Genomic DNA, 15,685 nt, shown 5'->3' on the forward strand with positions numbered 1-15,685 from the left:
TAACAGTTTTTTACTGAAAATCGCCTACGCGTCTAGCACCCTAGACGCGTCCACCATTTATGACAAGAAATCGCCTACGCGTTCGGCATTTCCAACTAGGAATCGCCTACGCATCCGGAATCTCCGCCACAACAAGGAACTCTTGACTTAGAGTCTTCCACGTCTCCAAAAGAGAGAAAACACACATTCTCTCTCGCGCACGCGATCTCCGAAGTTCTGAGACGTCGCCGAGGACTCCTCGCGCCCCGTCTCCTTCGTCGAGTACGCTTCTCCACCAAGGCTCCGCGCCTCATACAGCGTCCTACACGCTTGAACTACGTTCTGACCTGATCCCACACACGGGTACGTAGGCAGCCGACAACCAAGGCACGGTCACTCCTCCTCCTCACCCCCTACCTCTCCCGAGAGGCGGGTTGATCGGAGAAAACCCTAGCTCGAGACTATCGAGTTCACACTCTTGGCCCGGGTGCGATCACTTGGTCCGGCCTTGGATCGAACCGCCCGAGGTTTTCAATAGTTGTTCATTTTCGTGCGACAGCATTTTGGAGCTAGAAGGAGGGGACTTCCCGACCTATTCAGCCCGAAATCCCTTATGTTCATCTTCTTCTTTTCTTCTACTAACTCAACTTTCTCGAACTTGAGAAAAGATGAGTAGCCAACCACCCGTACGTTCTGAGGGCGTGAACAACCCCGAAAACGTCACTGGGACCAAGAAATACTTCTTGCGCTCCCGAGCGCATTGTGACGAAGAGTCGCTCCACGAAGAGAGCTCGACCCGCTCACCATCTCCATCTCCTGATAGCAGGGACAACCGCATCATGGAGTTAGAGGAGAGTATCCGCCAACTAAAGGCGAGGAACGCAAGGTACCACAGCCAACTGGCTGCGAAGCAACCTATGCGTAACACGATAATCCCCAACGGGGATCTTGAGAACCTCAACGAGGAAAGCCGTGACCGCGACCCTGATTACGAGGGTACTCGCGATTCGGAGGATATCGAGACTTCTCTCACGAAGGACGGGGAACACCCCGCCGTGTTTGAAGCCGGTCCTTCGAATCCCCTACCTCGGACAGGCGACGCACCGGCTGCTTCTCAAGAGGGAAATTCCCGACGTTCGGCCCTCGACCGACTAGGTCAAAGGGAGAATGTTACGGAGAGTCAGGGCACGCGGAGAGCGCGTCGTCGCAGACGAAGTCCGCGCCTCCGTACGACCAGCCCTGATCTTAGGGATCACCTCACCGCCCAACGCATCGAGCGTGGCGATGACCTAAGGGAGCGACTAAGCTCTCGGCCAAACATCCCTGTAGCAGCCCCAACTAACGGGAACCGCCGAACGGGTCAAGGGTCAAATGAAAGACGACAGGTGACTCCTCCCGAACAGGGAGTTACTCTGACTCCCGGTCTCGATGTGATCACAATGATCCACAACCTTCGAAATGAAGTACGAGATCTCCGAGAACACGGAATAGGCGGAAGTGCCTATGTGGTCGTTGAGGAGAAGTCCTCGCCTTTAACGGCTCAGATATTGGCCGAGGTATGCACGGGAAATTTCAAACTCCCGAACCTTGCTCCATATGATGGAAAAGCGGATCCCGCTTACCATATCCAGCACTATGAAACCTGGATGACGATGCAGGGTGTCGCTCCCGGCGCCATGTGCCAAGCTTTTAGTCTTACCCTAGCCGGACCCGGCTTCGAGTGGTTCAGGAACTTAAGGCCGGGAAGCATCCGCTCGTTCAAAGACCTGAAGGACATGTTCCTAGCACGATTCGCTACGTCTATGGTCCAAAAGAAGACCAAAATGTACCTGTGGTCAATCAGGCAAGAGGATGGCGAGTCTCTTAGACGATACCTCGCTCGATTCACTGAAGAATCGAATAAGGTCGACCGCTTTGACGACAAAGACGCAATCACTGCCATCATTGACGGCTTGCGCACAAGTGACTTCCTTAAGTCCATCGTCGGCCGTGTCCCTTCTACCATGGCCGAGTTAATGACTCGAGCCAAGACCTTCATGGGGGTCGAAGATTACCTCGATGGTCGCAAGGGCAATGATCAAAGCCCTCACCACCGAGACGAGCCTAGCAACGAGCAAGGAAACTCCCGTAAAAGGCGAAACAGAGGGGGTGAGACTTTTAATAGACGACCTCCGATGCCCCAAAAGCCGCGACTTGCGGAAGACTTTAAGGGCTACTCGTCGTTCACGCCGTTGAACACAACGCCGGATCAAATCCTAGCTTTGGCACGCGACAAGTTCACTCCCCTGGCTCCAATGAACAAAGATCCCGCAACTCGCGACCGGTCTAGATATTGCGAGTTCCATCAGGAATACGGTCACCTGACCTCCGAGTGCCACAGTCTCAAAAGGAAAATCGAGGCTCTGATCCAACGGGGTGAGCTGAAAGAGTTCGTGTTACGCATGATTAGCGCTGCGGGCCCCACCTCGAACAGACCGCAGTCTGGCAAGGGAGGAGGAACAGTCGCTTCATCCGACCGGACCATAGCTACTGTCAACGCCAATCCGCAACTCCACGTTGTGACCACCATACTGGGCGGTCCACAAGATGGAGACTCAGCCCGACATGAAAAGAAATTCCTGAGGGCCGCGTCCCAAGGAGACGCTGCTATGCACGTCAACCTCACCTATGAGGAACCTCCGTCCGTACCTCACGAGACGATGTACTTCACCAACGAAGAGGCCAAGCGAGTTGTGCATCCGCACAATGACGCGATTGTGCTCAAAGCCCAAGTGGCTAATAACTTGGTGAAAAGGGTTCTCATCGACAACGGCAGTGATGCCGACATAATTTTCAAATCCACCTTAGAGCGCATGAAGCTCGAGGGGCTACGCCCAACTCCGACCCAAACACCTTTATTCGGGTTCACTGGGGAGAGAGTCATGACCGAAGGCATCATCGATCTACCGATCACCTTCGGAACTCCAGAAGGCATTGAAGTCGTTCACATGGTCCCATTCCTAGTGGTCGACCAAGAGTCCCCCTACAACGTAATCATTGGGCGACCAACGTTGAACCAGCTAAGGGCAATCACTTCAACATACCACCTACTGGTGAAGTTCCCCACCGAGGATGGAATCGGCACCATGGCTGGAGATCAATCCCAAGCCAGAATATGCTACATCCAAGGAATCGATGGAAAAACCGCTAGAAAGACGGTTAACACGATCTCCCGAATCAGAGATAGCGTCGAGTTGACCAAGGTCCTCCGCGAAATCCACGAAGACCTCTGCATGACACTCAAGTGCAAGGCACCGACGTCTTCATCCCAAACAGGGAGGGACCCCACAAAGTCTGCCAAGTCATACGTGACGAGACACGCTACATCAAATACACGGACACCGATCCGTCGCCTGTGGAATGCGGAACACTTGAGAAAGTACTACCAGTAGCCAGCGCTTCCCCCCATTTTATTTCTTTGCTTTCCAACATTCAATAAGGCCTACGAGCCAATGTTTTAGGATTTCCTATTTTTGCAATATTAATAAAGTTTGAGGTTTTTCTTTCAAAATCCGCTTTATCAAAGTTTTTCGATAACGTTTATAAACCCAAAAACTCGGGGGGCTAGTGACATAGGCAACTGTAAATACACTCAAAATCCTCAAGAAAGTACGCTCCACAAAAAGAAAGCACGCTCCACCAAAACAAAACACCCGAACATAAATGGGACGAGCGTGCACTTAAGACGCCTCCACGGCGCGCCGTAAGACATCCATGAGATGCAGGCTGAAGACGCCTCCGCGGCGCGCCATAAGACGTCCAAGAGATGCAGGCAAAGAGGCCTCCGCGGCGCGCCATAAGACATCCCTGAGATGCAGGCTTAAGACGCCTCCGCGGCGCGCCGTAAGACATCCCCGAGATGCAGGCTAAGACGCCTCCGCGACGCGCCATAAGACATCCCAGAGATGCAGGCTAAGACGCCTCCGCGGCGCGCCATAAGACATCCATGAGATGCAGGCTGAAGACGCCTCCGCGGCGCGCCATAAGACATCCCAGAGATGCAGGCTCAAGACGCCTCCGCGGCGCGTCGTAAGACATCCCCGAGATGCAGGCTAAGACGCCTCCGCGGCATGCCATAAGACATCCAAGAGATGCAGGCAAAGTCACCTTGAGTCGAGTCATCCTCCTCAAAGTCGAGCTTCGCTCCTTGAGTCGAGTCATTCTCCTCGAAGTCGAGCCTCCCTCCTCGAGTCGAGTCATTCTCCTCAAGTCGAGTCCCGCTCCTCGAGCAAGCACCTGTAACAATTTGAAGAACAGGCTAGCCAAAGCAAGACAATTGCAAAATAAAGAAAAAAGACAAACAAAGAAAAACATGCCCTCTGAGCGTCAAAAACGCCATGACATGAGAAGTCTACATCAATACTCGTTATGATGTCCCTTCGCATCTATAATAGAGACTCGCACTCACGTCTGGGGAATAAGGGCTGATCTTCCGAATGCAGATGGGGAAGCGTCACCAGAGTTGGAATGGCGGATGCCCCGCGAGACCGACTTATGCTCGGTGCGTGGTCAATCTTTTAGCGTTGATCCCCGAGCAGTGGAAGCCCTCCGGTGTGGCAGAGCCTTTCACCGGGTGCCACTCCGTCTTCTCGCAGTATCAGCCCGCAGCATCAACCTCCGTCTTTGAGACCTCGGAATGAGCAGGCCTTTGCGAAACGCAAAAGTGCAGTCGCCTTCCAAGCTGGCCGAGATGGACGCCATGATCCTCCCCTAAACAGGTCACGATTACACAATCGTCACCCTGCTAGTCACCGTCAAGTCCCACGGACTCCGGGATGATGATATCGTCAAAACAAAACTCCATCGAAGAAAGACTTGGGGCGTGACTTCACCAAAAGATCAACAAGCCGCGACACGCCGGGCTGCCTCTACACAAATGCGTGCCCCGCTTGCCCACGCATGTCCCCTTTGCTCCGGGGATAGAGCGACGGACGCAAACGCGTCTGCCTTGCCCACGTCGAGCTACGTCTCCTATCCGCTTGGATCCTCCTCCACATGTCAATCACACGCTCGTGTCGAGAGAGACGGAAAAGCGAGAGAGAGCACTAGCAATTGTGAGAATATTCTCTATATTCACAAAAGCTTCGCGACAGCGAAGCCCTAGGAGATAAATTTTCCTCAAACACCCTGCGGAAACAACTAAAAGTTCACCGCCCGGGGCCTCCCGAGCAATAAACTTGGGAGGCTAATGTTGTCGGTCGTTTTCGGAAAACCCGAGACGCCAAGAAGACACGCCGTTCAAAGGGCCGATGGTCAGGCCGGAGGTCCTGAAGAGCGGCAAGCCTTCTGTCACGAGTCGACTGACAAGTTCTCGTGCCAAATCCTCACGTTCCTCGAGTCGAGCCTCGAGTCGTTCTCCTCGAGTCGAGCCTCGAGTCGTTCCTCGAGTCGAGCCTTGAGTCGTTCCTCGGGTCGAGCCTCGAGTCGTTCTCCTCGAGTCGAGCCTCGAGTCATTCCTCGAGTCGAGCCTCGGGTCGCTCCTCGAGTCGAGCCTTGAGTCGTTCCTCGAGTCGAGCCTCGAGTCGTTCCTCGAGTCGAGCCTCGAGTCGTTCTCCTCAAGTCGAGCCTCGAGTCGTTCCTCGAGTCGAGCCTCGACTCATTCCTCGAGTCGAGCCTCGACTCATTCCTCGAGTCGAGCCTCGACTCATTCCTCGAGTCGAGCCTCGGGTCGCTCCTCGAGTCGCTCATCGAGTCGAGCCTCGTGTCATTCTCCTCAAGTGGAAACCATCATATTTCACGTGGCAAGAATGGTATTCGAAGACCCCTAAAGGCCCACAAGAGTCCGGCAAGACGAGCCATTCGCCGCGCGCACAGCACGCCACATCGGCCAACCATGCAGCAAGCCGCGCGCCCGCGCCGCGTCCAGTGACCCGCGCGCCGCGCTAGACGACCCGCGCGCCGCACCTCCTGCGCTGTGCGCCGCGCGTTTTGTGCCGCGCTTTGTGCGCCGCGTGCGCCGTGCGCCTCCAGTTGACGGCGCGCGCGTTCCTAGTCCCACATGGACGAAAAAGAAGCCTTCTAAGGCCCTCAAACACCTATAAATACCCCCTCTCATTGAGGGGAAAACCATCCCATTCATTCTCAAGAAACCTGAGACTTCTCTCTGCTTCTCTGGATGCCATCCTTGGCCTGAAGCAGATTCTCCTTGATTTCTCGTTCTCAGAGATTCTGAAGCGCTTTCCGGGGACTCCCGAGTGCCGCCTCTCTTGATCGAACGATTAATCTTGAGCCCACGAGTTCTCTAACGGTTTTCAACTGAAAATCGCCTACGCGTCTAGCACCCTAGACGCGTCCACCATTTATGACAAGAAATCGCCTACGCGTTCGGCATTTCCAACTAGGAATCGCCTACGCATCCGGAATCTCCGCCACAACAAGGAACTCTTGACTTAGAGTCTTCCACGTCTCCAAAAGAGAGAAAACACACATTCTCTCTCGCGCACGCGATCTCCGAAGTTCTGAGACGTCGCCGAGGACTCCTCGCGCCCCGTCTCCTTCGTCGAGTACGCTTCTCCACCAAGGCTCCGCGCCTCATACAGCGTCCTACACGCTTGAACTACGTTCTGACCTGATCCCACACACGGGTACGTAGGCAGCCGACAACCAAGGCACGGTCACTCCTCCTCCTCACCCCCTACCTCTCCCGAGAGGCGGGTTGATCGGAGAAAACCCTAGCTCGAGACTATCGAGTTCACACTCTTGGCCCGGGTGCGATCACTTGGTTCGGCCTTGGATCGAACCGCCCGAGGTTTTCAATAGTTGTTCATTTTCGTGCGACAACAGAATCCTCTAATCTTGACCTAGGTCAAGATTAGACGTGAGGCTTCACCGGACCGCCGCCGCCACGAGGTTGCGGCCCTCCAAGAAGAGGATGGCCGAAACTTGTCACAAAATTTTGTGACAAGTTTTCTTGTGGCGTAGTCGTTGAAGCTTTCTTCGTCCGTCATGCTTCTTCGTTGTCTGTCCGTCTCATCTGTCGCTGATCGTCGTGATCAAGAACGTCGCTCGTCGGATTACAACAATAATAATAATAATAATAGATTTACAAAAAATCCTATACCCTTTGAATTTCGGCTGTACAAAAAATCTAGAAAAGCGAGAATAAAAAATTCTACGATCAACCACAAATCACAATTCACATAATCATATATTGAATTGCATGAACTTCCTATCAAAATATAAATTGATTCAAACCATATTAAATTTAATCACATGAAAGAATCAATTAATTAAGTAAATCGGCTAACTTTGATACCACTTGTCGGGGATGATTCCCCATATAACCATATAAATGCGGAAAAGTAATTAATTACGCTAATCATGAGTTAATTAATTCATTGATTATATGACAAGATCTAGATTTAGGTTAATTTAATTTTATTCGAGAGCATATATGTCAAGCAACCGAAATAAGAGTAAACGAGCTTTCACAATCCGTCTTCGTCTTGAACGTACAAACCTCCACACGATCATATAAGAGACTCTACTTTAAGGACTCGATGTGATGACACCTTAGTCTTCCGAAACATAATCTCCGAGACGAATAAGAAAGATGAGTCGGCACAGTCTTTATCTCACTAGATCACGAAACTAGGTGTTTCGAGATCTCTCTATTATTTTACTAAGAATGGAAACGAATTTCCGAGGGGAGGGAGAGGCAGATGCACGGCCAATGGAGGCTAGTGATGCACGAAATTTTCATAAAATAGTTGTTTATTTTTGTCTTCTCATGAACCTCTATTTATAGTAGTAAAAGGAGATATTCATGGAATCTTTCAGAATATTTTATTTCTTTTTATTGTGTTCACACTAGTGGATTAAATCTAGGCCATTGGATCTCAACAAGTGAATCCTATTTTTTCTCTCATCCATCAGATCATAATCTATGGGATATTATTCTCTATTTAAATAGAGAATATATTATTTAGTGAGAGAATAAAGGAGAATATATTATTTCCCTTTAAATATATTCTCATATATTCTCCTAAATACTTTCCTTTAAATAAGGAGAAAGTATAGGACAATATCTTATATTATTCTCTCTCCTTTATTTAAACAACTAAAGAGAAAATATTGGTAAATACCAATATTGAAAAAGTCGAATTTTAGGCACACGGCCAAGGGGGATTTGCGCAACTCCTATGCCAAAATTCCCAAATCCGATTTTCATATTTTGTGCAAGGCCCAATTGCTTAAAACTCAATTAATCATTTATTTACTTGGTCCAACAATAAACAAATAATTAGTAATTGTTTATTTACTTGATCAAACAATAAATAAACAATTCTACCATAAATATTTATTTAATTCTGCGAATACTCGTTTTCCACAATTAATGCTGTCAATCACAATTACAGCAAGTGAGATTAATAATGATAAACATTATTATACGAAAGTTCTTATCCGCCTTTATCAGAGCCGAATCGGGGACTATGGACCTAGTAATAGAAGCTTAACAAATCCGATGAAAAAGACGAAATAGTCGTTTCTCTTTTTCCATCGATTCGTTTAATCTTGGTCAAATACTCCACCTTGTAAGCCAAGACTGAACTCTCATTTATACTAGAATTATATTTACTCATCATGACGAGTGTCCACTGATATAGTGAGTTCGTGATCAAGATCCTCCAGGTTCAACCCGTGTCAAGAGAAGTCAATTTTTCCGTTATACTTCTCTTGATACATATCAGCACTAAGCATTGTTGCTTCCCCACCGAAAGATTCTTTCGAACGTTACTTACTTCGAAAGTGCGCGCAATCTATCGGTTCTGGAATCAACACTTACGTGAGAGAACATTAACCTTCTTTCAGGAAGGCTGGATTCCGTATCTGTAAATCATTTCCCACTCGAATTATGCTCTGAGAAAACTCCCAAGACATAAGCTGTGATTAGCATGAACAGCCTTTTAGGGAATGAGTCAAAGAGCTCAGTAACATAACCCAGTGTCCATGATCACTTCAGGATTTAGATCAAGTCTCACTGTGACCATCATAGTGGCCTCGGTTAGTGTGTCGTAACGGTCCTTAAACGACACATCTACACCAAGACATGTCCGGGTCGTACACTTACCACAAGTGTAGAATGCTCCCACATAGTGATCAGCCTTCACCCATGTGTTCCACATATATGACTTTAGATATAGTTTTCCAGGCGTATATCAGTCATCGACCATGTTTTAGCACACCGCCCGAACTCAGGTGCCCAGCACGTGACTCAGTTAGATACAGAGGCTATGGACTAATGAATGTTTAATAAATCTCATTAAATAAGAAATAACGCTTTCAATTCAAATAGATAATAAATTTCAAAACTTTATTTTATTAATAATTTCAACAAGAATTTACATAAGTATCTTCTCGTGGGCAAGAATTCCTAACAGGCAGGTCTACCGGGGACGCCGGGGCGCGCGCGGGCCCTGTGGGCCGGGGCCCGTTGGGTTATCCGGCCGGTGATGCCCGGCCGGCTTGAATTGTTTTTATATTTCCGGTTTGCCGAAAACAACCGGTAACACAGGCATCTGCCGCTCGGCCATCTCCTGTTAGGCTAGCGCCCGCTCGGCCATCCCACGCTCGGCCAAGGCCCGTTCGGCCATTTCCCATCCGGCCAAGGCCCGGTCGGCTAGCGCCCATCCAACCATCTCCATCACTCCTTGCACACAACGCATCGCCTATAAGTAGAGACCCCGTTTCTATTTCAAAGGTAATCCAATTTTGAGCTATGAAAAACTGTCGAACCTCTGAGTCACATGTTTCACTCATCCTTGGACTCTCAACCCCTAAACGCTTTTCTTCCACCTCAATCCTCCTATTATTGAGCGTCGGAGAGGTAAACTGAAGCAACCGCTATGTTTCCTCTTTGTAGTTCATCGTTTCCTTTTCTTTCAAGATCAACGAAGGACAAGAGGGACAAAGCACAACTAGGGAAAACTCGGGACACCGAGTTCAGGACACTTAGACTCAAACGCGATCACTTGCTCTGGCCTTGGGTCGAACCGTTTGGAGCCTCTAAATCGTTGTCCGAAAACGAGCGACAACACAAAATTACTAAAAAAACAAGGGAAAAGAAGCGAAAGCCTTCATATCTCTCCCATTTTTCGCATTGAGAGTCGCACAAAAAAAGAGAAGCAAGCTTCTCTGAAGTCTTCTCATCTCACTCACCTCAAAGCACAAAGATGAATGATCTACTTCATTTCTTTGTAGAATAGAAGAAGAAATAATCTCTCTCTCAAATATTTCATTTCACATATTAAAGGTTAAATTATGTCAAATTACGTTCACTCTCAAAAACCGTCCAATGATTTGAAAAGTCTAATTCTCATTTTCTTCACTTAATAAGATAAATATCTCATCATATGCCACTCTTTAAGAAAGGAAAGTAAGCGAGCAAAGAGCCGCCACGACACTCAAATCCCTCTAAGAATCAAAGATCGAAGGATCTTTAGGACCAATGCTTGCAAAGTGTTCTCTATTTCCCTTCACTTTTAAAAGAGCAGATTCCTCCCTTTTTATCGTAATCCGAAGATCTTCAAAAACTCTTGGTCATTTGGGCTTTTGCTACAATTTTTCTCGAGTTTTTCAAAATTTTAAAAAGCGAGTTAAGACGAAGACACATGATCAAGTCTGTCCACGTCACGTGTCAATTAGTGTTGATTAAGAAAATAAATTAACGATGTGATATCTTGTACAATTTTTCCGTATTAGTAGAATAAGCCAATATCAACGTAGTAGCATAAGCAACGTTGGAAAGTTCCTTGTAAGAGGCAATATCTTCCATGCAAGGTCTACACAAATTTAGTCAATTTTTTAGGACCTTTTTTAATTTTGTTTCGAGTGAACGACAACACATAAGAAAAAACACATTCCATCAAGTACACGTTTTGGACCCATGAGAAATACATTATAGTGGACTATGTAAACGCTGAATTTTTGTTTATTATTTCCCAAGTAAAGACACTTTCTATTTCTCAACGAATCATCGGATTCCTTATATACTCCTTTATTTTCTTTGGGGCTTACACTAGAATTAAAATTTTCTGAGTTTAGTTTGATTATTGGCATGTCTCGTAAATATAGGGAATTGTGTCAACATAATATATAGATAATTTTCTTTCATACACGCTAATTAATTAGAGTATGTATGGACTAGAATAGTAATACCGAGACCAGACTCCAAACAGTGTCAGATATGTGAACACCATATCTACTTTTCCCATTGCTTTTCATCTTCTAGAAAAGTGGATCCCAATGGGATATGGAATTTCCACGTTAGTGACACTTTTGTTAAGCGTATTTTTTATTATTGGTTCAGTTGAGTCTTGTCACATATTAATAACATGTAAAAACAATTAAAATAAGTAGTGCACTAATAGTATATTACAACCGAGGAACTTCTAATTTGATATTATAAAAATGCAACTTCAAATTAAAGAATTTAGAAACAAATCTGTAAGTTTACTGTTAAAGAAAAGGAAATTTATTTATATACGGAAAGTAACGGAATGGCATTTTGCAATTAATCAAACCAACCATATCCCCAAATAGAAAATAAAAATAAAAAATAAAAACAAATAACATAATGACCTACACAATAACCACTTTCAAACGTAAATCATATGTTAATAACCAACGTTTGATATATGAAAGTGGCTATTTAAAATAAGATTTACGTCTGAAAGTGATTATTTATCTAAGATTTATCAAACGTTAACAATTTAGCAATGTCAAATTTTTAAATTGGATATTTTCTTAAATTTCTGTTATTATTTTAGTCATCACAGAGTAAATGAGAAGTCCTTATATTGTCAGTTTTTTTTCGACGTGGTATATATCCTAGCTTGCATGTGAAACCAACATTTGGTAATGTGAATTTATTATAAAAAAAATAAATAAATAAAGGAATCATATCAACTTATTAAAGAGGATTACGTAGGGTATAGTATGTAATAAACAGAGTGGAGCAATGCAGCCTAAACTTGAAATGTGACTTTTATTTAAATTATTTAAGCACATTTACATATTACATGTTCCTTGGTCCAGCATCGTATAATACGTTTCTATTAGTTATCTTTAATGATTTGACGTGTGTTACTGTACTTAAAGGCACCGTTTCTGTCAACTTTATAAATCACCGTAAAATGAATCAATTTAAGATTGAAAAAACGAAAACTAAAATTCGAATCAAGTTGAGAAAGAGAGTAAGATGGTGAGAGGTCCGTATTACGACGAAAATGGAATTAAAAGAGGAGCTTGGAGCTCCGAAGAAGACGAAAAGTTGAGATCTTGCATTGAACGATATGGTCACTGGAACTGGCGTGAACTTCCAAGACTTGCCGGTACAATTATATATATATATATATATAATATATCCATATATTGTTCACCATAAATCCATACTTCATCAGGTATTTTTAGGTTTTTTTAAGAAGAAAGGCGTCAAGTTTTCAGAAACAAAATTTGAACTAAAGATCTCATTTTGCCTTAATTAGTTCACGGTACAAATATGTGATTAAAATTGTGATATATATTCAGTACTAGAGCGAAGGGTGTCAAGTGAGTGTATGTAATAACTCTTACTAAGGTTTGGATTCGGAATTGGAATTATATGTAGGGCTTTCAAGGTGTGGGAAGAGTTGCCGGTTACGGTGGATGAATTACCTGCGACCGGACGTCAAGCGTGGCAACTATTCTGAAGAAGAAGAAACCCTAATTATCAATCTCCATCAACAACATGGAAATAAGTATTTGAAATTTTTCCTTTGTTTTTTACTAGGTATCTGATAAACTTTGAAGGGTTTCTACTAAACAAATTCAAACCGTACATGTGTTTTGCATATGCAGATGGTCAGTCATCGCTGCACAATTACCCGGCAGATCAGACAATGAAATCAAGAATCATTGGCACACAACCCTAAAGAAGCTAACACGAGCAGCTCATATTATTCAGAAGCCAGAGATTTATCAGGATTTATCAGCCAGATCGTCGCAATTCGAAGTAACATGCATCAATGAAAGCAGTACTACTTCGAATATGGCTGTCGACTCTATGCCCAATATTCTCGAAAGTTCACCGTCCGTTGAAAGAAGCACTACTAATAATTCCTCGAGTGGCTTGAACCACCTTGAAAGTAATCTAGGTCAAGAGAACAACTATCTCTCCTTGCCCTTTTGTGAAGAGTATGACTACACAAATGGGTCGGACTTTTGGACCGAACCGTTTGTGGAGGACAAGTATATGGCGAGTGAAAATGAATACCAAACATGTCTTGGTTCAGAAGGACGGTTTCTACCGCCGTATTCCTCGTTCTACAATGAGGGTATGGACTACTTTTATAATTAGAACGTTGATAGCAATTAGGGGAATATTTGATCAATTTAGAGAAAGATCATTTGGATATGTGTAGGAGATGTACGCTCCGGCTACTTTCTAGTTTTATGTAATCAACTGGTTATCACGAGTGTTAATCACTGCGTATACTTGGCATAAACTCTACGTGTTTTTTTTTTTTTTTTGAAAAACAAACTCTACGTGTTTTTGAGAACCGGGAATTACTACACATGTAGATCACTGCTTATACTTGATATATCAACTGCAAGTTAGCCTCTAAGATAAAACACTCGGTTACTTTACTAAATCGAGTCTTCAACTTTGTCTACCATAAGCTCCGTAAATGTTTTCTCACGTTAACTCATAGCACACGAGATGGGTAACGTAGATTAGGTGAGTGATCAATGTTAATGTTATTCTTGGATCACAGCCACACGTGACGATACCGAGGATTAATATGAAGTGTCAAATGCACTTCAACATCGTGAGCATCGCTTTTTCGGAGGTAAAGAGGGAAGACCGTGACAAAGAAGGGTGAATCTGAAATGCTACGATTTATATAGGGTTTTCGGAATCACGACGCTAACAATGGGTCTACTCTGACGGTCTCGACAAAGAGGTGATTCCACAATCAATTCAAAGTAAGTAAATTAAATTTACTTTTTCTTTATTGTTTTAAAGAAACTAATTACAAGTAATATTTTTTTATTGTTGGTGAATTTCGTGTGAAACTTGACAAATTAGAAGAATAAAACTACAATTATTCGACAAGGGAAAATCTCTTTTGCAGGACACCGCTTCAACAAGTAAGTTTTCGTGAATAAAACATCACTACTACAAATGTTGGATTATACAACACACTTTCTACAACGCTTAACATAAGCGTTGTAGAAACTATGGATTCTACAACGCTTAACATAAGCGTTGTAGAAACTTAGTGTTTCTACAACGCTTATGACTAAGCGTTGTAGAATCCAGGTGTTTCTACAACGCTTTTGGATAAGCGTTGTAGAATCTGGGTGATTCTACAACGCTTTTGTAAAGCGTTGTAGAAGAACTTAAATTTCAGATTTCCCACAACGTTGACACTATCCGTTGTAGAACCGTCGCCGCGACACCATGTGATTTTCGCCGCGGCGAAAACTTTCTACAACGCAAGTTAAAAGCGTTGTAGAAGGATGGACCTCGCCGCGGCACGATTTAAACCTCGCCGCGGCGAAGCATTCTACAACGCTTTTTATAAGCGTTGTAGAATACAGTCGCCGCGGCGATGGTCATCTCTCGCCGCGGCGAGATTATGTCGCCGCGGCTGGAAATATACTCCGCCGCGGCGAGAAGGATACCGTGGCCTAGCAGTTTTTTATGAAACTGCCTCGCCGCGGCGATGAAGGACTCCCGCCGCGGCGAGAGGATCCTACAACGGTTATAAAATCCGTTGTAGGACCTTCTCGCCGCGGCGAAGACATATTCCCGCCGCGGCGAGGTTTTTAAGTTTTCACTATATAAACCCATTTTCAGTTTTTTTTTTTTCTCATTCTCCTCAAAATACAAACGACAAACTATTTCGGCCGAGTCTGTCTTCATTTTCTCTCCCAAATTCCCTCGCCACGTCCTCGCCGCCCCGATTTCTCGCCGTCGCCTTGTCCTCGCCGCCATTCTCGCTCGCCACATCCTCGCCATCATTCTCGCTCGCCAAGTCCTCGCCGCCCAATTTTCTCGCGCCTCTCTCTCTCTCGCCACCTCTCACTCTCTCTTTAAAGGTATGATTTTCTAAGTTTTTAAGGTGGTTATTGATTTAATTTCGTGTTGTTGATATGGATTTCGTGTTTTTGAATATGGATTTCATGTTATTTCCCCGAGTTGCATGTTGTTGTTATTGATTTAACAAAATTAGGGTTATTGATTTAAGGTGGTTATTGATTTAACAAAATTAGGGTTTTTTTTATTTTATTATGAATGAATTTGAGTTAGAATTTGTGTTAGAATGAATTTGAGTTAAAATTTGTGTTAGAAAGAATTTGTGTTAGAATGAATTTGAGTTAAAATTTGTGTTAGAATGAATTTGAGTTAGAATTTGTGTTAGAATTTGTGTTAGAATGAATTTGAGTTTGAATTTGTGTTAGAATGAATTTGAGTTAGAATTTGTGTTAGAATGGAATTGTTTATGAATTTGATATTGTTATGTTTTAAATGAAGTTGGAATTGATATAGAATTTGTGATTGTTGTGACATTGTTAGTATTTAAAATGGTTATGTTGATTGTAGATGTCGAGATTGAATTTTTTATGATTATGCTTTGTGAAGGTGAAAAATGGTTCGAACAAAAAATCCGGCGGGCGCCAC

General features: G+C 44.6%; 1 protein-coding gene across 1 annotated transcript; it reads left to right on the top strand.

The window, feature by feature from the left end:
• The first annotated feature begins 12,176 nt into the window (after positions 1-12,176).
• LOC149408070 (transcription factor MYB12-like) lies at positions 12,177-13,454 on the top strand. Its single transcript, XM_089628128.1, has 3 exons — positions 12,177-12,350; positions 12,626-12,755; positions 12,856-13,454. Exons 1-3 carry the CDS (start codon positions 12,218-12,220, stop codon positions 13,352-13,354), a joined length of 762 nt encoding a protein of 253 aa, XP_089484254.1. The 5' UTR covers positions 12,177-12,217; the 3' UTR covers positions 13,355-13,454.
• The last annotated feature ends 2,231 nt before the right edge of the window (positions 13,455-15,685 follow it).

This window comes from Urtica dioica, chromosome 1 (assembly GCF_054948205.1).
Source record: "Urtica dioica subsp. dioica isolate 48M chromosome 1, U.dioica_male_clone48M_v1_H2, whole genome shotgun sequence".
Taxonomy (NCBI): domain Eukaryota; kingdom Viridiplantae; phylum Streptophyta; class Magnoliopsida; order Rosales; family Urticaceae; genus Urtica; species Urtica dioica.

What these genes read in the sequence shown, in the direction of transcription:
- LOC149408070 (XM_089628128.1), top strand. Translation starts at nt 12,218, where the DNA reads ATGGTGAGAGGTCCGTATTACGACGAAAATGGAATTAAAAGAGGAGCT. An exon ending in TGAACTTCCAAGACTTGCCG is followed by an intron (nt 12,351 to 12,625) that starts GTACAATTATAT and finishes AATTATATGTAG; the next exon opens with GGCTTTCAAGGTGTGGGAAG. An exon ending in CATCAACAACATGGAAATAA is followed by an intron (nt 12,756 to 12,855) that starts GTATTTGAAATT and finishes TTGCATATGCAG; the next exon opens with ATGGTCAGTCATCGCTGCAC.